This window comes from Crinia signifera, chromosome 4 (genome assembly GCF_055691185.1).
Source record: "Crinia signifera chromosome 4, ASM5569118v1, whole genome shotgun sequence".
Classification (NCBI taxonomy): Eukaryota; Metazoa; Chordata; class Amphibia; order Anura; family Myobatrachidae; genus Crinia; species Crinia signifera.
The window spans coordinates 134027686-134055138 of record NC_139220.1 but is presented as its reverse complement, the minus strand read 5'-3'; the positions used below and the strand labels follow the sequence as shown (position 1 = coordinate 134055138).

Below are 27453 nucleotides of genomic sequence, written 5' to 3'. Positions count from 1 at the left end.
GGTTATGCTGTTGCAAGGGAGGGTTAGGGTAATACAGAGCCCCTGACGGGATTCAGGGGTCAGCCTTTTGTCTGCTGGTATCACCACAGCCAGGCTATCATATGTATCCCCATAAAATACATAGGCATGTGTTCTCATCCCCCAGATACAGCCCGGTGCTGTGCGCGGTGCCAGCCACCCACCCCGGGGACAGCTGTTAGGCAGGGGCGAATCCAGAATAAAATGACAGGGGGGCACTATGACAAGGAAAGTAGGGGGAAATCAGAATAACTGTGTGTGGCCTCAATGTGAATGCCATATTCATGAGCTTTGCCATATTTTCATCACTTCTCCAACGCATGCCAACCTGAGAAGAAGAGAGTATGGGAATGAGAGGTGATTTGCCGAGATAGTGGGAGATGGAGAGGCTGTGGCGTGACAGGGAGAGGCAATGGGTGACAGGGAAAGGTTGTGGGTGATGTAGAGGATGATGGGAGAGATAGTGGGAGATAGAGTGGTAGAAAAAGACACAGAGGGGCAGATAGTGATTCCAGGGAAAGGCGATGGGTGACATCAGGGTGATATGGAGTAAGAGATGGAGTAAGTTATAGGGAAAGGTAGTGGGTGGCGGAAAGTAATGAGTGAGTGGGTGACTGGGAGAGGCAGTGGGTCATATACAGTAAATGGGGCACTGGGCTGGATGAGAAGGGAGCAGTGAGATGGTGGGAGAGGAGGAAACACTAGGCTGGAGAGGGGATACACTGGGCTAAATGGGGGGCACTGTGATTGGACTGGCTGGAGGGAATTCTTGCTGAGAAGCAGTTAGATGGGGCAGTGGACTGGTTAAGCAAGGGGAGAAACTAGAGAGGTAGACATTGGGATAGGAGTCAGTGAGATGGTGGGAGACACTTTGTGAGTGGTGGGCACCAGGCCCAATGGGAAGAGTGGAGTGAGATAAGGGTGTGAGGAGGGGACACTTGGCTAGTAGCATGAGACACATGGATGGGGGTCACCAGCAATGTTACCTCTAATTTTACGAAGGCTTTGTGCGGCAAAAGATTTTGGCTGTGCAACTTTGGAAGGAAAGTAAAATTTTTGTGCGTCACTTATATATAACTGGAAAATGACGTTCAGCATTTGTGTTAACTTTACTTCAAAATGATATTAAACATTTAATCATTCAAAACACAGCACACAATGTACAGTAGGAGCCCATCTCATCTATCTTCCTTAGGCCATGGCTCAGCATGGCTAGCCATGGCTATTCTATTATTCTCAGCTGCAATACAATACATAGAACAATACAGTATGGGATTAGCAGAGTAATCCAATTACTCACTTAATCCTATTATAGGGATAGATGACAGTGGCTCCATCTGTAGTTAATGGGTGAAACACATATTAATTGAGTCCACAACTGCAAAAAGGGACCACTGCTGCTTTGTGCGCTCTGTTGTAATGTCTATGCGCACACTCGTCGAGTTGTGTGCGTGCGCACGCGAGCACAGCTTAGAGGGAACACTGGTCACCAGCAGTGGGCTCATGAATCTTTAAAAGCATCCACTGTAATGAGAGCACTGACCTGCATACTTGATGCAGCTCTGCACTTAGAGAGAAGGCCTTCCCCAGTTCTTCTGGCTAGTAGCCACATCCTCTGCAGTCCTCCGTCCTCCACTGCATCAGTGGAATTAGCAACACACCATCTAACTGCCGGAACATAGTGGAGCCGGTGTCTTCCCCCCTCACCATAGTGGAACTGGCATCTTCTCCCCTCTCCCACAAGCCGGTGCTGAGCAGCGCCGACTTCTTCCTCCAGCTCCCTGCTGAGACATAGTGGCGCTGGTCTTCTCCCCTCTTCCACCCACCGGGGCTCAGTGTCTTCCACCCTTTCCTGGCTAGGGCATAGTGCACACCTGCGTCTCCCCACCACCCTTACCAGTTATCAGTACTGGCGGCCATGTACCTAAAGCCGAGGCTGGCGCTGCTGACAGCAGGAGTAGGACAATACACATTGGAGCACCAGACAGCCTGCAGTGCTAATTGATCACTGGCCGGCACCATCACTCATGCACATGCACAGATGGACTCCTGGGTCTTAAACCCAAAGTCCACAATGGAGCTGCATCACAAAGGACAACTCATATCGCAAGAGCTGTCCTTTGCGTTAATAATCGTATATGTTAGTGAATATGTGATTATTATGGATGCGGTCGCCAGCGGCAGTAAAAGTTAGTGCATCCCCCCCAACGTCTTCTGAAAATGAAGAAATGTATAGTGTGCGGCTATTGGCTCAGCACTGGGATGAGAAAACCCGGAACGACAATTTCAGATGTTATAATTCCAGGCAATTGTAGAATAGTAAATATTGTCACCCTACATAAAAAGTAGCAGTGAAAAATATGAGTTGTGACTATTAAATATCAAATCTGATGTTATATATTATATTTAGTTAAATTAAGAACATTTTAACTCCTTTTCCCTATGATACACTCCCCTTTCTGCATCCACATACAGCTGCCTTCTTATTTTCCATTGGTCAAAGCCATGCTGTAGCTCATTATTGGTCAGCAACAATATGTCAACAATTCCCTTGTTTTCATTTTTACCTCAGTAACTGATGCAAAATGGGTTCCCAAATACAGATCTAACTTTGGTAGAAAAGAAAGTAGCACCGTGGTCTTGCAAGTATGGATGGTGTTTTAGCACTGTAGTGTCAGCCAAACACAGCTTCACAGAGAGCTGTTCTGGTGCATTATCCTGATGGAGGATGAAACCATTTTTCTTTTAACTCTGGCCTCTTTCTTCTGTCCATTTCACGCAAAGGTACTCAGTCTGCCATTATAAAACCCTCAAATTTGGATTTTCTTTTTAATGCATTTCTTGGTGATGATGACGTTTTCCAGTGATCCTTTTTTTTAGCTTATCTTCTTGCCAGTTTCAAGTAAGGATATCAAGTACTGCATGTAATATTGTAATATGAGCAGCATCAGCAGCAATGTAATGCCAATGTGTGGTCTTTTTGCCCAGACCACCTCTAGTCAGCCCTGGGTGAAAGGAGAGCAGAAGAGGAAGGGACTCTGATCCTCTCCTCCAGCCATACTGCCTCCGTTATTACGGCCCACAGTGACTGCACAGATGGCGTACTAGAATTAGTCATGCATATTTATTACTACTACTGATGCTGGCTATCTCATTGCCTTGGTCCCCAGTGCAATGCAACACCAGTAGTTCCTCCTTGTCCACATAATTGAATCAAATATATCAACCTAGATTAAGGGCTAGTAGCCAGTTGAGTATTGCAGCTGTGAGCTGTTGTTCTGTGACATGTATTTATTTCAGCATAGATAGATCTTGAGGTATGTTTGCATGTGATACAAATACTTGTAAATAGGGTTCGTATCACAGATACAGTAAATAAAATGTGTAGTTATTTAGAAAAAAAATATTTCAATAGACGAAGGTCAAATGGATGACTAATGCATACTGGATGCAAAAAATATAAAAATACAAGGTATCATATTCAGAACTCTCAGTAAAGAATCCTGCTGTTGCTCTGTCTCTGGCACACACTTTTATCCCTAACATGATGAGCTCAAGTAACATGGCCTCTTGGCAGAATAAAATAAATATTCAAAATCTGAGGCACTCACTCTCCAAGTAACCAGAAATCGTGTAAAGGTCGGATCCCTCCCAGTGTCCCCCGTGATATGCATATCATACAACGCATGCACAGAAGGACTTCAGGTCACAAACCTGGAAGGGCTCACACCACAAAGGACAGTTGTTATTGGAAGTGCTGTCCTTTACTTAAATCTTCATGCATTTGGCATTATTAAGTATTGACATGCATGTGATTATTGACAGGATACATGGCAGTGAAAATGTAATGCTTTATTATCCCACCCTTTATTTGTTCCACACTTTCATAGATGTAAATGGGAAGGTTATAGCACTCTCTACTCTATGGTTTACTACATATAATGCAAATAAAGTCCTTTAAACATCAACCCCAACATACTGTACTTCTAACATGTACATTATAGTCCTGGAGGAGGTAGGACTATATCTTTATAATAAAGCACTCTCTTCCCCATTAACAGATCTGTTTGAACAAGTATGGAAACAGAACTTTGGAATCTCATTAGATGAGGAAGGATGGCAGTTTGTCTGTCAGCTTATAGTATGGCCATCATACAACAGTGTTGAATGATGCCCGCAACCTATACACCAGATGGCATATGGTTGCCACTCCAAAAATGTGGTAATAGCCAGTATACAGCATTTTACAACCATGGAGACTATAACCTAGTCTAGTCTACCAGTCAAACAGTTCCTATTTGTACATTGGTATATTTACATTGGCAGTAACCCATTTAAATTCAGGTTCAACTGTTACCTCGTTCTTTTTTCTTATTCAGTGTGTCCATTTAGTAAACTATAACAACTACTAAAAGTAATAACTCATTTAATACCTCATTCACTTTGCATATCCTCACACTGAGGGAATGTTTGTGGTTAGTGCCAGCCCCCCGTCCCGGAGTCTATTGATACCTGGAGTTAGACCCAGCACTTGTCAATGTATATGTATAAAATATAATCGGTACTTGTAGTGTTTAGCAGTTCAATAAATGGTTTAAAATCAAAGGTTAAAATAGAGTACTATATTGTAGGTGATGTGTGTATGATGTTGTATAATAAAAAATACTTATAAATTATTCTGTCATGAACATTTTCTCATGTCTTTAATGTCAACTGTATTCTATGGTGTTTCAATAAACATTTGACATTTTTTTTAGAAATGAATTATACACAGTACACAGTAATGTTAAAAATCAAGGGGTGGATGGGAGGGTACCATAAAGAATGGGGAGAGTGAGGAAAAGAAGGGAGGCAATGAGGTTGGTTAGCTTAGAAGTGATGAGATTCAGTTGCTGTGAGACTCCAATTGCTGGGTCACCTTCTGATGGTATGGTATCTGTTCCTAAGCTTCCATACCTTTAGCAGCAGCGGTCACATCTCTTCCTTCTACAGCAATCTGCAGTGTACTTCTGGCCAGTGACACTAGCTTAGGACATCACTCCTAGTCAGCTGGTCTCTCCCACTATGTTCCGTTCGGTGTGATCTCCCACTTTGCCATCCAATGCATTCATGTGTATAGCACTTCATCAATGTAGGTTGTAGGATGGAGGAAACTCTGCTTTTGTGTGTCCCACCAAAGGAATCAGCCCTGTGTTGAACATGATAAAAGAAGACCTGCCCAGCTCATCTAATGCTTGTGTTAGTAGAGAGTTTGGGGGTCCTATTCATTCATTTATTTATTTTACACAGTGCTGTGTCTGAGGTTTTAACACTCATTTTAATGTTCTTCTTCATGTTGACCTAAGTTTCATAGGTGTTTAGCATAGCTTATGTTTTTGTCTCCCGTATATTGTTTACAAGCTACTATTCCTTATTCGTGTATTTAGGCCCTCATTCAGGTTGGATTTTATATGCTAATCTGCTCATAGTCACTTAGAAAATGCAATAAATTAGCAATGCAATATAGAAGGAGGTGCATACCACCTACTTCCTGCATTTGCAATTGCTCAAACTGCAATGTGATCACATTTCAGGGTGAAGATCATTACCATCGTTCACAATGTTCATTTTCAACTGCAGCCTGAGTAAGTCCGACTTTACTCAAGCTTGTAGTCACTGGGGGCCGTACGGGGCCAAGTAAAACTGCATTTACGATGCAGTACTTGGCCTCACTACCACCTCTGCCCCGTCCATCCCTGTAAACACATCGGTTGTCAACCATTGATGCGATCGCTGGATCCATCCGAGATATAGATTGGGAGTTAATGGATTCTGTACCCTTAAAATAAATTTTAATCAACTAAAATTTGCTTCACCACTTTATGTAATCTAAAATAAAATCTTTTGTGATCTGTCTGAAACTAGTATCAGGACTCTCTCCTTTCCAGGCAGGAAGAAACAAAACAATTACATACTGTAGTAACATACATAATAATTAAGGTTGAAAAAAGATGTTAATTCATTGAGTTCAACCTATTTGACTTGTAACTACTGACTTGAGTAAGGCCTCGTACACACCAGAACGATCACGATCGTGCGTCGAACGTGAAACGATTTGCTGTGAACTTCTCGGGAGCTCTCCCCCGGGCCCAAACTCACGATTTGCATAAGATGGTGTATTTTTGTACTTACGATCGTCAAACGATCGCGAGTCGTTTGCGATGGTCGTCCGACTGTCATTTTGGTGCATCTTGTGTGCACAGTGACTGTCGTTTTTGAAATTTAAATAATGGGCAGGACTAGTTGTGGGGGACAAATAACAGCAGCCATTTTAGATCTGTGCATTTGTGCTTTGTGACTAGTGAGGCTTGGTGTATACCTGCTGAACGCTGTACATAGCTGTTTGCTCTGCTTTGTTTTTGCCTGGCATTACAAAGTGTGCTTTTCCTGTGTCCATTATGCAGTCTGCAGTGATGGATTCTTACCAGCAAGATTTTGTGCTGTACATTGGCAGGAGAACCACATTTAAGACATGTATGGACTGAACCTATTCTCTGGGCCCAAAAAAATAATGAGGCAGGACATGTCTCAATACTGGGTCTGCTAATGCATTGGTGGGTAGGGAAGGTCCAAATACCTGTCTGCAATTTGGCTGAGATCCAGGATCCTCCGTCACTGCTACCCTGTACCATCCACGAGTCTCACAAAATGGCTGCGGAGGGAGTGACCAGGAAATGAATATAAACAAGCCGGATCTGAAGACGGTCTGACGAGGCAAGTGCACACGATCATCTCACAATCTGCATACAATCGTCACCCAATCTGAGGTCGGATTGACAGATCTTTACTGCAGTAGGTAGGATCTTCAATCCGACCTACGACCGGCGGGTACGCGCATCGGATTGGAATTGTGGACTTAAAACAAATGATTTTGCACCAATTCATAGCAAACGCTCGTACGACCCATCAAAATCGGAGGTTTTTATGCCAAATCGTCCTGGTGTGTACGGCCCCTAAGTCATAAATACTACTGATTACTACAGTATATGTCCTGATAGCATTTCCTATTCCTTTCAGTATTTCCATTCATTGCCCTAGACCAGGGGTTCCCAACAGGCACACTAACAGTCCAGGTTAGTGTACCTATAATTGAGCACATGTGACTTAATTAGTACCTCATTTATTTTGAATTAACCATCTGTACAAAAGCATGGATAGCACTGAAACCTGGACTGTTATGGGTACATTCACTATCGGGGCCGGCGCCACCACTAGCTCTGCTGTTAGAAGGCCGCCAAGTCACTCAACCGGGGGTGATGCTGGGGGGGGGGAACAGTTGTGGACACCGTCAACCTCCATCCAGGGGCGGGCCTGCTCCAGACTGGCGCCCTCCAGTGGCCGGCGCCCTAGGCAAATGCCTAAGGCTGCCTATTGGTGGCGCCGGCCCTCAATCTATAGACTATTGGCCAAACTCAGTAAGACTTTCCATACACCACTACGAGACAAAAATGTACCAGGATTTGTTTCTGCAAACTTTGCCATTAATTAGGTTCAAAATGCACTTTTCAAATAGACCACCTTTTGGCTGGCATGTTTAAAGAAGCATGCATGGACCAATCAGGTACGTGCTGTGCTTCTGTGAAGTAAAAGGTTAATCAGATACTATCTATTATATTCTAGAAGGTGCTAAATAAATAAGAAGTACAGTAGATTCTGATTAGTTGCCCATAGCAACATCCCATCTGAAATAGAACTCCCATCTTAATACATTTCCCCCACTTTCTTAAAATTTAGAAAGTTGAGAAAGTAAATGACCCTTTTTGAGTTCAAGCTAAACATTTGGATCTTGTGATTTCCCCCATAGTGGCCTGGATCAGAGTTGCACACTCAGTGATATTCATGCAAACAGGCAATACTCTTTCTTCTGTACATGGAAGCATTCATCCCAAATTGTACAGATTTGAACACAATGTGGCAGAAATGTAAAGAATGTTCTTGGATAGTGACTAAATGATGGACAGAGATGTATGGGGTAGATTTACTGTGCAGGTTTTTAGAAGTGTTGATGTTACCTATAGCAACCAATCAAATTCTACTTTATATATCATGTATTTAGCACCTTCCAAAATATGATCGCAAGACTGGAATGCAGTGGCGGCTCCTGCCTTTAGACTTAAGGGGGCTGCAATTTCCTGGGTACTGCTCATTGCAAACAGTCATTAATCATTTGCAGGTTATTAGTTTGATTTGCGCTGTACAAGTGTTTGTATGCATTTACTGTAAATACATGATGTACTCATATGCACATAAACACAGGTACAGAGCAAAATACACACTTTTAATAACTTTATTTTAATTAAAGTACACAAAATGATACTCTTAATAAAGATCTACACACAAATATTATTAAAATAAACTTACAACCACCTCTCTGGTGCATTGCATACCTTCCTTCAGCTGCATCACACTGACTCACTGAAGTCTGGGCATGCTCACTGCAGAGGATTTGCTTCTGCTGGGCTGCACAGACTGCAGCCCATAGAAGCACTGTAGCTCTGGCGATTTGCACAGAATGGCTTCCTGCTGGAAAGCTATTGCTGTCATCGCTCCATGTTCTGGCAGCCCAAGAAGGGGAGGCATTTCCAGCTCTGTGGCTCTGTGTATGATGAACAGTAGCAGCTTCTAATAGGAATCTACTACATGCTGAACTCCTCCCCACAGGGTTGGGCTATTGCTGTATCCGCACTGTTGCTTCATGGAGCCTGGTGAGAGGAGGTTACTGGCTGCCAGAGACACAGTCAGCAAGCACCAGAGCTCCGGAGGTAGTGGGCGGGGATGTCCGCAGGGGGAAGCACCGGAACTCTGCTGCTGTCTGTCTGTGTCTCTGGTGTTGGCATTTTAACTGGAGGGGCTGCAGCCCTATAGCAGGAGCCTCCTCTGCTGGAATGGTTATAATGGGCAACATCTGCATTTCTATAAAAATCTGAACTTTAGTAAATATAACTTTTTGTGATATCTGAGTTTTTTGGAGAGCAGGAAAGAATATAATTTGGATCTTATCATCAATAACAATCGGAGTGAGTTGGGCAAAAAAACTTTGTACATTACCACTTGTATATTTTGTATGCTCACTACCGGATTCAGTATTGAATCCCGGCGGTCGGGATCCCGGCGTTCAGAATCCCGACGCCAGAATCCCGACAGCCGAAATGCCGACAAGGGGGGGACGTGGATCGCCCCCCCTTGCGGGCTCGCTGCGCTCACCACGCAGCGGGCCCGGTGCCTCGCTACGCTCGGCACGCTATTTTATTCTCCCTCCAGGGGTGTCGTGGACACCCCAGGAGGGAGAAAGTGTCGGCATTTCGGCGGTCGGGATTCCGGCGTCGGGATTCTGAACGCCGGGATCCTGACCGCCGGGATCTTAACTGCATCCCCTCACTACCAATTAACTACTGTTATTATACAAGCAATGTTGTTTTCTCATACAAAATTACTGAGCAGAGTGTAGTTATCAGAAAACTGATACAATATTTTCACCTTAAATGTCTATTACTTGTCTCTAAACAGAGACTCTACTTGGCACAAGGAGTATGTATAACTGTTGCAAACTGCAGGAGCCATCCTTGGATACATTTGTAAATTCATGTATCCATTCTCAAATTTGGAAAAGTGACTCCAGCAACACGGTTTCAGAATTTATTGAAATCCCTCTCAAATTAGGTTTAAATTCTATTGTATCCAGAGGAGATTACATTTCCAAAGCTGTGCCAAGTGTGTGAATGACAAAAATATATTAATGCACCTGGCAACCATGGAAAACAGACTAGACACACACCTCCGCCGAACCCCTGAGACTGAGTCTCTGAATCCCTGGGGTTCGATCAAACTCAGTTTAAGAACCACTGCTCTAGGGTGTAGAGGGAGAATAGAATAGTGTGCACATCGAGGCACCGTGGCCGAAGCATGGTGAGCGCAGTGAGCCATGCAAGGGGACGCGCTACACTTTGACCGTGTCCATGTCAACTATCTCGACATTTGGGACAAAAAATTTGAAAAACTCACGTTGACCTTTTAAATATTGACCTTGCCATTGTTGACATGAAATACCTATTTCGTGTGTTGACCTTCAGTGGTCAACTTAATAACCCATACCTGTTCTGCGTGCGTTATTCGTTTTTGTAATACTTATTGTTTCTTTTTTTTTTCTTTTGTGCAGAGAGCTTTCTGATATACCATGACCAGAAGGACATATGTATTATAAGGAGTAAGGTCGTGACCTTTGGCAAATGTAATGTGACACAACGCAGCCAGCACTGGAAATGGACGGATGATGGAAAACTGCTTCATGTAAAATCCTCCACGTGTCTTAGTGTCTCCCTCTCTTCTGCTTCACATTTTCGCCCAGCGATATTGACAGACTGTGCTAAGGCCCGTCGCTGGACATGCTATGAAGATGAGGGGCTCCTCGAGTTTGCAAATACCACTCTATTCCTGAGGAAACAGGGAATGAGGGCTGTAGTTAAAATGGGAACAAAATATCCAAACACCTGGAAAAGAATTGAAGTGGATGAAACAGGAGGGGCTGTTTATGAAAACATTTGTCTAAATAAAGGTGAGTCAACTAAGCAAGGCCTGAGGAATCAGTATAGATACAGGGCAGCAATACATTGCACACCAGAATCATATGACAACCTGTGAACTTCTGAATATGTCTGTGACGGTACCCAATTAATGTTATTCTCTATATTAGAGATGTGTGATTCACTTCTCCAGAAATCCGAATCCACCCAAATGTTGTGGGTCCAAACTTAACCAAAACCCAATCTGACTCCCCCAGTTTAAAAGCATCTACGTGCAGCAGGTAAAATCTTATGGGCCCCATACATCAGCAATCACAATTAATGGATTTCCAGATCCAGGGATTTTTTGGCCAGATAAATGGATTTTACAATCTATCTGACTTTGCCCACACATTACAGATTTATTTCAGTGATCGGCAGATTTTTCCATCTAAAGATTGCATCTTCATATCTGGAAATTGCCCAATCGATTGTCATTTCAGCTGTTCATAATGTAAATAGATGAAGAAGACGAATTGGGAATGCCCACACATATAAAAAAGATCTGCAGATAATACCAGATTATTAAACATGTTTAAAACCTGATTAAGCAATCGATTGGCGATTTTGATTGGGATTGCCAAAAGGAGGAGCCCACACATCTAAAATTAATTGTGGCAATCATCTCCATATCTGAAAATTGTCACAATTAATTGCTGATGTATGGGGCCCTTTAGATACATCTCACGACCAGCGGACCTACATAAACATAGAGATGGAGCGCCTCTCAGCCAGCACTGGGAATCTCCAGATTCCCTTAGCTGGCGATCGCCGGCGGAGAGGCGCTTCATCTGATGGGACGGGACGTGCGTGCGTGTGATATGCTCGCACGTCTCGATCAGCACGGCAGCTGGGAGTGTTTTGCCTGCCTGTCTCCACTTCAGGGAGACGGGCAGGGATCGGGGGAGCAGGGGGCAGCTGGGGTGGCATCGTTGGAGCTGCAGAGGGCATCAAAGGGCTCCATCGGAATGGGGCACGCAAGTGTCTGAAGTGTGTGCGCCCCCTTCCGGTGGATGTCGGCAGCTGGTGGTTGGCGATTCTATCTGTTCGAGCTGCTCCATCTGTACCAAAAAACCTCTTGCAAATGGCCGGCATAGGTGAATAAATATGCTTTGGACCCCCTTCCTTCTAAACCATGCCGTTTTAAAAATATGCCACATGGTAATGCATTGTTACTGTGTTACTGTGACTTTACCCCCTCAGCAGGCAGTGCATGCACAACAACCTAGCCTGTCTTGGAATGTTGACAGTCTGGATTGTCCAAGGCAATCCTGAGCCGGTGGAAGTTGCTGGCAGACATCAGTGGGCCCATTACGCCCCATGAGCCCCTAGTGTGTCACAATGAATGACAAGTTCACAACTGCTCAGCAGACACACTCATACACACATTGAGGTTTATGCAGACTAGAACATATAGGGGGAAATTTACTAAAGGAAATTTGTAAAAAATAGGTGTATTTGTATCCAGAAATATACTTATTTTTTACATTTACTTTCCCGAAAATATGGCAATTCGTATTCGTATTGATAGCACATCAATACGACTACGAATTGCCATATTTTCGGGAAAGTAAATGTAAAAAATAAGTATATTTCTGGATACAAATACACCTATTTTTTACAAATTTCCTTTAGTAAATTTCCCCCATAGCCTATTGTGATAATTCACATTGCACATGCTAACAAATTAATTTCTGAGCAAAGGCCCCACTTGCACACCCTTCCCTATAGGGACTACCTGCTCTTTACTGTCTAGATTGTCACCATAACAGCCTTTTATCACAGCTGCTGTCCCAGCAAGTGATCAATGGTAAATAAGCCAGAAAAGGGTGCTGTACTCTGATCTATCCAGTGATAACAAATGTCCATTTTCAGGAATGTACAACATTTACTAGTAAACAGGCCTCAAAGAAACTCAAAACTATTTTCAAGCAGCAGGAAAAAAAAATTCAAAATGACTACATACAACTGGTTAAACATAATAAATGGGCATAACTTGTGTGAATAAAGGAAGGTACAGATAACACCATACTGTATTGCTTCCCAAATGAATATTAGGAACAGGTGTTCTTTATACTAGTACTAGGAGAAAGTATGTGATTTACTTATGATGCCCTGTCATATGATTGATAAGACAGATAAGGTACTATATAAATGTTAGCAAAGGTAAAACATACCTATATGTAATGAGCATATCACAAGTTTTGTAGTCAACATGATAACTTTATACAGATACAGAAAAAATGTAAATGGACAAAATACTACAAGTGTTATAAAAATTCTGCAAGAATGCAGAATGCGCTTATTATACATACATATTAACCTGTCCAATGAATGCAAAAGACCATTACTCCACCTTTTGCATTACTCTCCTGACACTGGGCCAGATGTACTGTACTAAACTTAAAAATTGATAATGGATACTGATAAACAACCAACTAATCATCTCCTAACTGCCATCATGTCACATTCTGTGTTTGAAAAATGACAGGTATGAGCTGATTGGTTGGTGGTTTTTCTCTCTCCATTTTATCACTTTCAAGGCTTAGTACATGTTGCCCATTATCTAATATGGCTTTAGCATTCTACACAGAAACCTATGTAGGCTGTTTTTGTGAACCTACTCATTGTCAGCTACAGTACAGCACCCCCTTCTTACATCATGGGAGTACCATATTTTTATGGCTACCCCCCTCCAATATGACTTTCATGATTGTTAATAAATATGGTCCTAAGACTCACTGGGGTACAGTATATTCAGTGCCAAACAGGTGAGCTATGACGGCGAGCAGTGCCTATTTCTTGCCGTCATAGCCCGTCTTCAGTATTCAAGCCACTCCCCTGCACTCGCCGTGTCCACCTCTCTGTTTGTAGAAAAGCGAGGTGGAACCGGCAAGTGCGGCCGTCAAAATGGCGAGGCTCACAGCTACATGCAGCGGGCTCGTTATATTAGCGGCGAACCTCGCTGTTCGGGGGAATCCTCTGATGGTGAGGATTTCCCCAGAACATAGAATAGGGCAAGTGACTGGCGAGGGGGTTAACCAGTGAGGATGGCTTCTTTTCAGTGATCCTCGCTGAAAAGAAGCCATCCTCCCCATAAGAACCCCTCACTGGCCACATTGAATGTTCCCCACTGTATTCACTATTGCTGGAATAAAGCCATGGAAACTGTTAATAAAAATATGATGTGTAGTGTTACAAAATATGGCTGAGGTATTGTGGCTCTTCTAAATTGTTTTTATGGTTACGTCTATTATTCGATACATTCCCCATTGGTTAGAAACCTTATTTTCCACGGAACAAGGGATGTTTTATCTAATATGATTTATGATAGGTATCCCTACTGCAATTAAATTCGTTACCCTACCTTTATAGTTGCATTATCATCAGAACAGTAGTTTAAATGTATGAAGCAGTAATAAAACTGGAGAAGTTACCATGGCAACTAGGGTTACCACCTCATCCATTTATTTCCGGACACATATAAATTACACAGGTTCTGTTGCAGTTTAAAACCAGGTGGGTTCTGTGGCAGTTTAAAACCAGGTGAAATGGAGTCTTGAAGTCAGCCAGCCACAGAACCTGTGTAATTAATATGTGTTAAAGGGATGAGGTGTTAACCCGGTACTCTTTACCTAGAAGGGCGCCCATCGCGGCCATCGCGGGCATTGAATGCACTAAAAAATCGGGTACGATGCGACCGAGGCGAAGCCCGCGATTTCCCATAGGGAACAATGTTAAATGTCTCAATTGACCCGATTTTCCTGTTCAATGCCTCAATTGACCCGATTTTTCCATAGGAAACAATGTTAAATGGGCCACAGAGGCCAAATAGGCACCCTGAAGTGTGAAATGGCCACCCCAATTGTTAACGCCACCCCACGACCAACGTCAACCCGGAGCGTGGCGAGCGGCGGCGGTACGCGTCCTACGACCTTTTCATACCCCCACTATCCACGTCGGCGTGGAGTTGAGAATAGATTAGTGTGGCGAGCACAGCGAGCCACCGAGCCCGAAGTGTGGCGAGCGCAGTGAGCCCCGCGAGGGGACGCGGATACCTTCACAGGTATCCGCGTCCCCTCGCGGGCTTCACAGCTGTCCGCGTCCCCTCGCGGGGCTCGCTGCGCTTGCCACGCTTCGGGCACGGTGGCTCGCTGCGCTCGCCACACTTTCTATTCTCAACTCCACGCCGACGTGGATAGTGGGGGTATGAAAAGGTCGTAGGACGCGTACCGCCGCCCCTCGCGGGCTCGCTGCACTCGCCACGCTTCGGGTTCACGTTGATTGTGGGGTGGCGTTAACAATTGTGGGGGCCATTTCACACTTCAGGGTGCCTATTTGCCCTCTGTGGGCCATTTAACATTGATTCCTATGGAAAAATCGTGTCAATTGAGGCATTGAACAGGAAAATCGGGTCAATTGAGACATTTAACATTGTTCCCTATGGGAAATCGCGGGCATCGCGTCGGTCGCATCGCACCCGATTTTTTAGTGCATTCAATGCCCGCGATGCCCGCGATTTTTTACTAACGATGCCCACGATCAAAATCGTGGGCGTCGTTCTAAGTAAAGAGTACCGTTAACCCTAATGGCAACCATTTACCTGCTATATATAATTTTATAGTATGCAAGTTATACATGTTACTTCAGTGCTTATTGTTTGCTTTGGGCAACTTAACCAATGGCTCCACTCTTTACTCAACATCTCCACTCACTGCTTCTATATGTACCCCATTATTCTCTATGATCAATGAACCATTTATTTGATTGTATTAACCCTAAGTTAATGTTACTATTGTTGTTTATGAAGATTTGCAATCAACGTCCTTTCCACAGACAGCTTTAGCAGTAGTAATTGTTATATACTATATTAGGATCAAAAATCGTATTAAAGATGGAAAATAAATCTTAAGCTTAGAAAACCACAATAAAAAAGTTGCTTATAATATTTATAAAAATAAATGGTATTACATTTTGTTAAACATGTAAGAAAATGGTGATCCATTCACATTAAACTGCCATTTTGCATAACTCTGATGATATTTATCTTGTGTGATAAATATATACAGACCTTTCCTTTCATTACGGCTCTGAAGCTTATCTTGAATGTCTGCCAAATACTCCCCTAACACATGGCACGTATCACTTCCCAAGGAAGGAAAGGCAGGTCCTTTACAGCACACTTTTAGCGTTACAGACTCAACTTTGATTTGCACTTGCCAAGGACATTTCTTCACAAGTCATAACTTAAATTACGATACATTTTAAATCAACTTTAAATTGTATACTGGCATATAATAAATACCATAGGATCAATGTACAAACACCCAGAGCTGTAAGATCATTAAAGAAATAGTCATTTTTCATGTCTATTTTGCTCAAAATTGGCATTGTATTTGAGGATCAGGCGAAAAGGTCTCTAATGTAAGTTGAAAGGAAACAATTCTTCTTTTGCGGTTGTCAAACTAATTACTGGAAAGTGCAGCTGTACAGTTAGTGTCTTTTCCAGGCACACATGGGTGGTGCTCAAATTGTGGCCATTTGACTCTCTTTTTTTTTTGAGCAACCTGATTGGTGCTTGCAATCAAAATAATAAGGGAACATTCAAATTCTAATTTAATTCTGATTTAATTCTGGTTTAATCGGTCCCCATTCATCCAAACATCCATGCTGGGGATCACAAACGACATGCAGGGGGGGGGGGCATGCATGTGGCAGGTGGCATCTTCTATATGTATAAGTCGCTGCTGCTGTTTGTCCATCTCGAGCACTGATTTTGTCTATTACATTGCCTATATGTAATATGATTTGTTCCTGGACCACCAATTAGTTGCACCCCAGGGAACCACTGAACTATAGGATTCAGTTTATTATTGAAACTTTTAAAAATACAATGTATCACTGTGTGATTCACTTATTGTGCGAAATGTACTAAGCCTTGAAAAGTGATAAGATGGAGAGTGATAAACCAGCAGCCAAGCAGCTGCTACCTGTCATTTTCTGTCATTTCCAAACCTGTGACATGGCAGTTAGAAGCTGATTAGCTGGTTAATTATCACTCTCCATTTTATCACATTACAAGCTTATTACATTTGGCCCATTAGGAGAACCATTTGAACATTGCGGCAACGGTGCAGATATTATCATTAATGTATGAATACCCCGGGGCCAATTTACAAAGCAAAAATAAGCTTTCTTAACCCTTTGAGTGCCAAGTGAATTTGTCGAAATAGGTGTAAAAATTGCAAAGCAAACATTTTTATTCATCATAATGGCCCTTATTCTGGTTGGTGCGGTAATATCCGCGTGCGTTCGTGCCGCCGATGTTTTGTGTCTGCGCATGTGCAGAGGCGTCTCTGCGCATGTGCGAGCGGAACGCATGGCCACATTCCGCATGAAATGTGTACACTACGAACAGGGGGTGGAGAGGGGAGTGAAGGTCTGTTTGGGCTCATTACCATATGTTTACACACCGCGTTTCATTGGCGTTCCCATGCAAACGCTGGGCGTACGTATGGTAATGCGGCCGTGACGCACGTGTGGGGGGCGGACATATGACATTGCCGGATGTCAGCTGCCCGCCCAGATCCCTGCTTTTGCACGGAGAAATGCCCGTGTGGTCTGAGGTTGCGGGAGCTGCCTGGCCACTCGGTCCTGCATTCGATGGTCTGCGACCATCGAATAATGGGGGAGGTTCCCTGAGATGGAGGAGGTGTATTCATCAGAAATACACGTGCGGTCCGTTCGGACAGCTTCTTTCCGCGTACGGACGGAGTTGGCGATCCGTATGGAAGGCGGGGTTTAGGATGCACGGTGCTGGCCGCATATTCGGATCCGGCCGCACCGATCAGAATAAGGGCCAATGACCTGTAATGTTACCTTATATAGGAAATATATATATTTTACACATTTGTTATTTCAATTTCTATAACAAATGTGACCGACACTGGCATTTTTAGCGGATATTTTGCACATCTCTCCCAGAGATGTTGGCACTCAAAGGGTCAATTAAGTACTTCTATAACATAAATTTACAAACCCGAGACTTCTAGCTTGTTATGGTTGTTTTTTCCCAAACTGTGTGCCTCAAGGTCAATGTAACAGGCAAAATCAATGCTAGTGGTTTCCAATCATAAAATATGAGGACAAGCAGAAGTAAATCCCTCAACAAATAACTGAGCCCAAGGATGAAATATAAACACAATTGACTCAATTTATTAACTTTTGGCCTAGGGTGCCACAAAATAAATTCTGATACTCTAGGGCGCTGTGATTCAAAAATTTTTGGGAACCACTGACCTACATTATCATGTTTGTTATATTTTTGGCTGTATGTAGCAACTAAAAACTGTCTGCATTTCCCCAGATCATGAGCCTACTACTGTGAGTCCAACAACAGGAAAGATGCCAGCATCCACCAATGCTCTACAGCTAGTAATTACTAACAGCACTGAGGGAAACCATATCAGTGTCACATATCCAGACAGAGAAACTGCTACTATGAGTCAGTATCACAGTGACAGATACCATTCTACTGTTACTACACAAATATGGATCACAGCAACAACACAGCTCTATGCTAACTCAATTGCAGAGGTAAGAAAAATGATGTCTCAATAGAGGCCTATTTTTACTCTCTTTTTCCATTATGTAAATGTACTAATAAGAAACCGAAAAGAGGTATTGAATGTTTGGTGATATTTCCGACAGTCGGAAATATTGGCACACATCTATGCTATTTACGACCGCATTGAAGCCTGTACAGTTGAAAATGGCCGCTGGATTTTCGAAGACCGTTTTCAGCAAAATATAATCCACGTGTATTCCGACTGCCGTAACGGTTCTGACAGATGGAACATTGAATACTGATGGTTGTATTGACGTCAGATTGGCCATAATTCCGACTGTTGGAAATGTTCTGACAGTCTGAATTAAACATTGAATACCCTCCATAAAGGTAAATTGATGTTGCACCATAACAGTCCTTTTGTACAAAAGATATCTAAAACCTGTGGGCCTGATTCTAAATCGCATGTACTGTGAATTTAATTCCGGATGCTTGCAGTGAACAAGATGCTAATATGACTATACTCCCATACCCTGATTCATCTGCATTTATACTATCACACCGCCCACTCCTCCATCCCTAAGAGCACTATCATTGAAACTTACATGTACCCCATGGTAGTTGCAGGAAAGGAAGTCATATTAAATACACATGGTACCAATCTATACACTCACAATACACCACAGAATGATTATTTTGCATGCGTACACCCAGTCGCCATTCAATAATGTCCATTCATCTGCCAAAGTAAACATGAGATGTGTACGGCTCTGAATCATCGTAAGTTTACAAATATGCCAACATGTACCCTTGGGTTCATATATTGTTTGTAAATCAAGCTCTGGTACAAGCCAGTGTCTCCTCAGCCATTTACCTACCCGTTTGTCACTGCTGAAGTGTACTGTCAGAAAAGGATATAAATACAGCGCCTGGAAAATCAATATAAAAAATAACTATATACTGATTGGATTGACATTACATATATTTTATACCATAAAAATAATAATAATACATTTAATAAACCAATTGGTCGAAGAGTAAAAAATAGATAAAAAAGCAATTGCACATACTAATAAAACACTGATCATTAAGAATATATGTACAGTATATGCAGCACCAATAACACTGTCCGTTCCTATGGGGACCTGGAACAATTAGGACTGGCTCAGGGTAGCATATAATTACTATCCGCCTTCTCGGATATGGGACTCAGAGTGTCCTGCAGACCATATAGGTTGGATTTGATCCATAAGAGATGGAGAGAGTCTTTGAGCTAGGAGTCCCTTTTGTAATCCAAGTGGCAATAAGCACCGCTAATTGCGGACCTGAGTAGGTAAAGTCCAAATAATCAGTCCATCCAAGTTGGTTCGGGTATTGTATCCAAAGTAGAGATGAGTGCTGCAACTTGTAGTTCCGCTGAAACATTTCGCTATAAAATAGCTTTTTCAAAAGTACTATCAGTGTTGCTATAAAAGATATACTGCTCAAGATCTGTGTTTCCTAATTAGAGATGCCATGGCCAACCCTCAAAATAGGTGTGTGACATATGTAATAAGGAGCATCAATTTGCAGTAATGATGTGAAAGTGAGTCATGCCTCCTATATTTGTCACTGGAGGCATACCGTGGGCTCTGTGAGTTGCTGGTATGCCTCTGTCTCCCATAAATAGACACTGTGCATATGCGCACCGCATCTGCATTGGTGAGTAACAGGGGGCCTCCTAACTGACCCCCTCCTCCCCTCCCTTACAATATTATGGGACAATGTGGCCCACTGGTGGGACAGCGGGATGGTCCCAAGAAATGGGACTGACCCACAAAAGTTGGGACAGTGTGGAGGTATGTAAAATATTCCCCCTGTCTGATCACATCAGACTAGTTGTGATTCCAGGGACAAAGTGAGGGCAGTTCTCGTGGAGCGAGAGCTCCATGCACAGAAATATTTGGAGAGGCCGTGTGGCTGCTGCCGGAACCCTTTGCGAATGGTGCAGCTACCTTGTAGCCTTGCCCAGTCAGCGCTGGGCTCATCCCAGACAATGACTGTGCTGGGCATGCATCTATAGTCAGAGGTGCAGTTGCATGACATCATAGGTCACATCTCTTCACATTGTCTGCACTGAGGCAGGATGCAGTGAAAAATGGGCACCACTAGACCAAAGTGTATTATTGAAATAATTTCTTCTGGTCCTGGACCAATAACCAATGTCTCTCCTGTGAATGCCCTGTAGCAGCTGTGGGTGTTATGGGAAAGATTGTATTAGACTATGAACTGTTGTCTAGTTATTTAAAATGTAAACCATATAAGATATATTTTTGCAGCAGCCACATCAGCATCTTTATGCTAATGCAGCTGATGATTTTGTGAATACCAACACAACCATCTGTAGCATCTTGCAAATCCATCTTAGTGCATCTGTAGATGCAGCACTGCATGTACGTGCCATAAAACCTTACATCACCTCTATGGCAGGCTCAGTTTTGCCATTTGAATGTACATCCTGTGTCTTGGGATGGGGCTACTGTCAGTGACATCAATGCATATGCCCATCAACACGCTCTATCTCTGGGACGCCCATTGAAATCCAAACTTCTTGAATTTAAAGACAATATGTAATAGGCTGCAAGATGCAGGGTGTTCGGGAAAATCTGCAAGTCTGCCAATATCTTTAAAGTGGCAATCATTTACAAGGCACAACCAGGTTGTTTATGCCTAATAAATGATTTCATCTTTAAAAATTCGAGCAGACTCACGGATATCCCCAAACAGCCTCCATCTTGCAGGCTATTACTAGTAACCTTAGATCTGCGTGGACATTCAGCAGGAAGTGGGCAGGCAGCTGGCATCCGGTGATGTCAGCTGCCCGCCCCTGGAACCCACGTCACAGGCTAATTTCCATGGGAACACCCAGCATTTTCATGGGAACACCCATGAAACGCTGGGCGTGACTATCCACTGCCGCCCCCACGCCCTCCCCCGCCCACTGTTTTGGGTGCATGCACCCCTCAAACAATCTGTTCGCCGTGGCCACACACACCCGGTGTATACACATGTGCAGACATGCTGCTGCACATGAGGATATGCCAAACATCGGTCCCCGTGCGAACTAGTGGTCTGGAGAACGGACCAGAATTACCCCCATTGTGTAACACTAAGTATGCTAAATATCGGACCATTAAATGTGATTATTGGCTTAGCATACAAATCAGAATTATACCCTACTGTATGTCATAGATGCCAGTTGCAGGACAGCTGTATGCAGATGCAGGTGACTGTGGGGTGTCTTGGGATTGACACAATTTTTTCGGTGCCTACTGGCCATGGTGGGGGAGTAGGCAAGTATGCTGTATGTTTGTGCCAGCAAAAATCTGGATGACTGATACAGCATCATTCAGAACTTGGTAAAGTTCGTATTTGTGATCCAATCTGCTGCTCCACTGCACAAAACAGGCACTTCTACCTTATCTCCTTTTAGATTGTAATGTATAGAGAGCATGGCCATCACTCTTGTTTAAATGCTTATTATTGTAGTGTATTTATAATCAAAACTATGGTAAAAAAAATATGCGTGTGTGTGTGTTTGTACAATTGGTGAATGTCTGATAAATATGAAAGTTTTATGAATGTAATTATTTACCTCTAACGTAATTACAGTACCTTTTCGTATACAATGTTCAGCACTAAAGCAGCAATCAGCTGTCTGTTATTACCTGTGCAAACTACATTTGGTTGTCTTGAGTAGTTCAGTTTGAACCCTTAGGCAAAATTTTCATGTTTATGCTAAAGCACTGATAATAACTTGAAACACTAGGGGGTGCACAGGACCATGCTTTTACTCCAAAGACATAGAAATTGTCCTGCAGAAAGAATATTAGCTGTTGTAAATATCTAATTTTCATTATTATTTTAAAGGTAGTACAAAGCTATGCATCGCCAGCAGTCACTATAATGACAATCATAAATACACAACTATCTATGGAAACAGAACAGGCAAATAATTAGTGTTTGTAAACATTAGACAGTAATTGGAGAGGGACCCTGCTTGTGAGATTTAACAGTATCCACTTATTCTGTAGCTCTTATCATAAAGAAATATCTAACCATATTTCTAGCAACACGTATTTGGAACCGGTAAAACAGAACTACACAATATGGTATATAACAAAACAGCCAATAAAGTACGCAGGCAATTACTGCACTGCACCCCGCTGCTGACACCTTCTTCCGATGCCATCTGCCGGGTTGCCGCTGGTTCTGCTAGTGTGGAAGCGCTACTTCCTGATTCTGCTGCGCAGCTGCTGGCGGGGAAGCGCTGCTAAAATAGACGCTGCTGCTGCCGACGGCTCCACAGTGCCAGCAGCGCTACCGCTGGTGAGGGTGGGCGGCTTCAGTTCTGGCTGACTGCTGGGGAGCTTGTCCCCAATCCCCCACCCCTTCAATGTCTTGTTTATTAAACAATGTAAGAGAAAAGTGGCAGTGGCTCAAGGATCCTGCTGCCACAAGTAAATCTAATTAATCTAATGTTGGGCTGAATAAGAGCGCCCTCCAGCGGCCGGCGCCCTAGGCAGCTGCCTAAAGCTGCCTAGTGATAGCTCCGGCCCTGGTTGTGTGTAAATAACAGACTAGAACAAGTTATATACAGATGGAGCCAGCCCCATCGTTGCTGGCGTACCACCAGCCCCATCGTTGCTGGCGTACCGCCAGCCATCCAGATCTGGCGACTGGGGCATAGGAATTGTGGACACGTGAGCATCTCGCACACTTGCACGTCCATTGCCGGGATTGAGGCCCACAAGCGTCTCTGGTGCGCAAACGTCTCCGGCGCACAGCGTCTCTGGTGCGCAAACGTCTCCGGCGCACACATGCCTCATTCCATGGTGTAGGGTGGTGATTACCGCGACAGGAGCAGCTCAAGTGATAGCGGTTCCACCCAGAGGCATAACTAGAATTTTGTGGGCCCCATAGCAAGGTCCCTAAAGGGCCCCCCCAGAACATCATATGGGCATAGATGGAAAGATTGATAGGAGGGTGGGCATAGATGCACAGATGAGGGGACAGGGGGCACAAATGGATGGACGAGCATCATATGAAGGCACAGACTGACAGACATATAGGGTGAGGCATAGACAGATGGACATATCACTATATAGGGGTACAGACTGGCAGACAGAAGGAATGACATAGGGACTTAGACAGAGTATCATATCAGACACATACTAAAAGATGGATAGACACAGGGGCATAACTATTGTAAGGCAGCCCCCGCTGCTGCTTGGGGGAGCGGGGGCTGCTCCTCCTTGTTTTCCCCCTCCAATTAGCGGCAGCGTCTCCTCCGCATTCCCCGGCTCTAAGTAGCGGCAGTGCTCCTTCTCATTTCCCTGCTTGGGACAGTGGCACCTCCACATTCTTCTCTGCGGAGATGATCATGCATTCTTCATCCGGGCTGCTGCAGCTACAAGTAGTTTCCTGGACAGCAGCAGTGTGGCTTAGCCTTCCTGTCTCCTTCCAAAGTAGTAAATACGCGGGCCCGGCTCATTCAGCATGGCGGCATTTAATTATTTAGATTTTAAAGGGTGCAGGGGATTGCCTGCTGGTCACCCTCTGTAGTTACGCCACTGGTTCCACCTGTATATTTATCTTTGTTCTAAACCAGACTATCAGGGGCGTAACTAGAACTTTGTGGGCCCTGTAGCAAAACTTTAGAAAGGTCCCCCCTTCTGAGTGGGAGGTGCATTGTCATGCAAAGGGTGGGGATAAAAGGTGTCACAATACTCACTCATACTGGGCTAGGGGGGCACAGGGTGTCACACACACACACACACACACACACACACACACACACACAGGGTTTGGGATATATACAAAGCCATACATACGGTGTAGAAGTACAGTATACAGGATGTCACACACACAGGGTTAGAGGGCACAGCGGGTCATACACTGGGGATCAGGGGATACAGGGGTCACTCACTGGGGATCAAGGGGGTAGGGTGGTCACATACACAAGGAAAGGGGTAAGAATCAGGTGTTATACAAACAGGGACCTACAGAGGATCAGACAGTGGGTTTAAAATTAACAGGACAAATTTATTTCTTACACCTAAATAGAAATAAAAAAATAGAGACATAAAAGAAATACACTTATAGGCATCAAAAATAAAAATATACAAAAGGATCTAAAAAAGCAGCTATGCATAAAAAAAACAGGAGTTATATCTTATCTTTGTAGGAGGAAAAGGAACACCCAACTCACTAAGACTTCATCATCCTAGGATGTGTATATATACACAGTACTTCATTGCTGGGCCACATTTCACCATTAAGCTCTTCCTCCATGGCAAAAGGATGCAATTAGTTGTTCGGCGGGGACGGGGGGGGGGGGGGAGCCGGTACTATACAATTCCATGAGCATTATATCATATTGGCTCCGCCCCCTCAGCAGTGACTCACAAATCATAGCATGCAGAGGGTGGTGGGCTCTCACCACAAGTCACAGGACCACAAAATATTTAGAAACTAATTTAGCCTATCGGGGGGGGGGGGGGGGTTCTGGGTACACAGAAATACCCTCTGTGTGCACTAGTGTTATCGGGCATATGTATCAAGCTGTAGAGAAATATATAATGGAAAATTATAAAGTACCAGCCAAACTGCATCTAACTGCCATATAACAGGCTGTGTTTGAACAAGTACAGGCAGGACTGTCCCTAGCATTTGATGCCCTAGGCAAGATTTTGCCTGGTTCCACCTAGGACCACTGCAAGTTATGACCCTAACGCAGCACCCCTTTTCCCAGCACAGCACCCATCACCGAGCAGCACAGTTCACAGCAGCAGCCAGTATCATCCATCAAAAAAGGGGGTGTTCTTGCTGAGAAGGGGTGTGGCCACATAATAGTGTCGCTTATTCACATTACATCCATCAAACAATACTGTACCTTAATCATGTTATGCTTCAAGCTTGTGCTTAGTGCTCCTTGTAGACATTACATCCCACCTTATCGCCCTCATCCACATAACACCACACTGTATCACTCCTTATTCACATTACACCGCTTAATATTAGTGTCCCTTATACACATAGTGCCACACATTTTTTTTTTTGAGTGCTCTGGGAAGATTAAGTACTCCAAGGAGATTGATAGATTAGGTGCAGGGGGGCAATTAGGGTTAGGCCAGGGGGTGTGTGAACAGTTATGGTTCAGCTGCAGGGGGTGGACAGTTAGGGTTCAGCTGCAGGATGGGATGGTTAGGTGTAGTTTGTGAGTTAGGCTGTGGGTGGGGGCAGTTATGTTTAGGATACAGGAGGGAAAGTAAGGGGAGGGATAGAGGAAGTAGCAGACTCTTAATATCTCTTAATATCTTAAGATAGGGGCGGGCGTACAACGTCAGCACCTGCCCTAAACTCGCTTAAATTTGTGCAAAAAAATCATGACTTCTGGAATGATTTTTCCTCTGTGCGAGCGCTAGCAAATGGATGTGTACCCATATACATGCATTTGCAGCCCTGCACAGGGACAAGGATGCATTTGCCAGGGCGGCGTTAACCTGTTTGTTGGGCTCCAACACCAGCGAGCAGGTCTGAATGTTCTACCATTTGCAGCCTCTGATCAAAGCAATAGTTTAAGTATTCTAAAATAACATGCATGTTATGGTTTACAGCAGAAACAAAATCCTTCATCTTCACAATTAGAAAAAAAATGTTTAGTTTATCCAGCAACATTCAGCTGTGAGTGAGCCTACAGATTGTGCTTTGAAAGCTACACAGACAAAGGTTGTTCAAAGCCCATTTCCTCTAGATAAAGAGGGAGTGAGGTTGGTATTTGAAAAAAAAAATGTCAGGAAACCTTGGGAAAGTGTCTGCAGCTAGAGACCCTGGAGCCTGCTATTAGACACATATCCGGGCACTCCCTAAACTTCCGTAGCCTGTACAGTAAAATAATTGAGCTCAGGAAGCCATGTTAACTAATGGAGTACCTGCAACATGTATTTTATTGCGGTCCATATTTAACACGTCCTTTATACAAAAGTGAGAATCTTTATTCATTTTAGAACAATACAAGCAGCCATGAATACATTCCCCAAAACATCTGTATACTTTTATTTTTAGAGTTACAGGAAGTTGGAGATTTAATGATTTCCCAAGGTCATGGAGTTATAACAGTTTAAAATAAAGAAAATTAACTCTATCACAGTTCTAAAGGCACCTGAGCCACCTGAGCTAACTGGCCTGATAATGCACATACAGATATTCCTGCTTAATGATTTAATGCTGGGTAGTGAGATAATGGAGGTAATCATTATTTCCATTATAACATATTAAATCCAATCCAACACAAGTGGATTTTGAGATGGTGCGCTATGACCACACAAAGTACAATGGTTGGTCAAAAGGATCAAATTTACAAACATTACCAATAAAAATTGTGGACAGCTTTACTCCAACGTGTTCATCATGGTATAAGTAGGTGGTAACAGACAGCAAAGTCCATTTTGAATATTTTGGAACAATTTTCTGTAGATTTATGGAGCTAAAGTTACTAACTGATAAGTCATAACCAGGCCTAGCTCTTTAAGCCTAGGCAACGTGGACAATGAGCTGGGGGTCCGCTCAATGTTCCACAGACTTATTCTAGGCTTTAAAATCAGAGCTAGGTGCCACCATAGCAGGGAAGAACTGAATCTATAATGATCATATATCTCTGTTCTGAAGTGCCAACCTGCCCTAAGCTAGTCAGCACAGACCTGGAACCCCTAGAGAGTGATTTCACTGGACTGTTGGGCTCCTGATAGTCAGGATACCGATGTCGGAGAACCAACTGTCAGAAAGTCATCCGGCACCGTTATTAAACACCTCATTGCAACTGGGATTGCAAACCTGCCACCAAGAAAATGTTGTCCCATACAGTGCAGTAATCCATGGTATTGCTGCAAACCAAATTTCAATAGTTCAGAAGGTAGTGCAATGTCTAGCTCTTAAATGGAAACAATAGATAAAAGCCCACTGAATATGTAACAGAGACACTGTAGTCTACTAGGATGAATATCAGATGGTAAGCACACCTGGCTAAAATGATAACATTTGTAGTATGATAGATACATGTAAAAAAACATTGCTCCTTGCAGTCAGTATCTTACATCTGATGCTAAGCATCATGTTTTCTAACATTCATAAAGTGAAAAAAGACACCAATTCTTTCTAATATCTAATTATCTTAATATAAGTTACTCAAATAAATACAAACTTGCTCAACAAGTGCAAATATGAACTTTA

The 27453-nt window shown here is 43.4% G+C and overlaps 1 protein-coding gene across 1 annotated transcript in view; it reads left to right on the top strand.

The window, feature by feature from the left end:
• PTPRB (protein tyrosine phosphatase receptor type B) overlaps positions 1 to 27453 on the top strand; it is a 108293-nt gene that overhangs the window by 9862 nt on the left and 70978 nt on the right. The window contains exons 2-3 of the mRNA XM_083182540.1: positions 10214 to 10609; positions 17983 to 18212. Of these exons, the coding sequence (XP_083038666.1) occupies positions 10214 to 10609; positions 17983 to 18212 (626 nt within the window). The remainder of the gene's footprint in view (positions 1 to 10213; positions 10610 to 17982; positions 18213 to 27453) is intronic.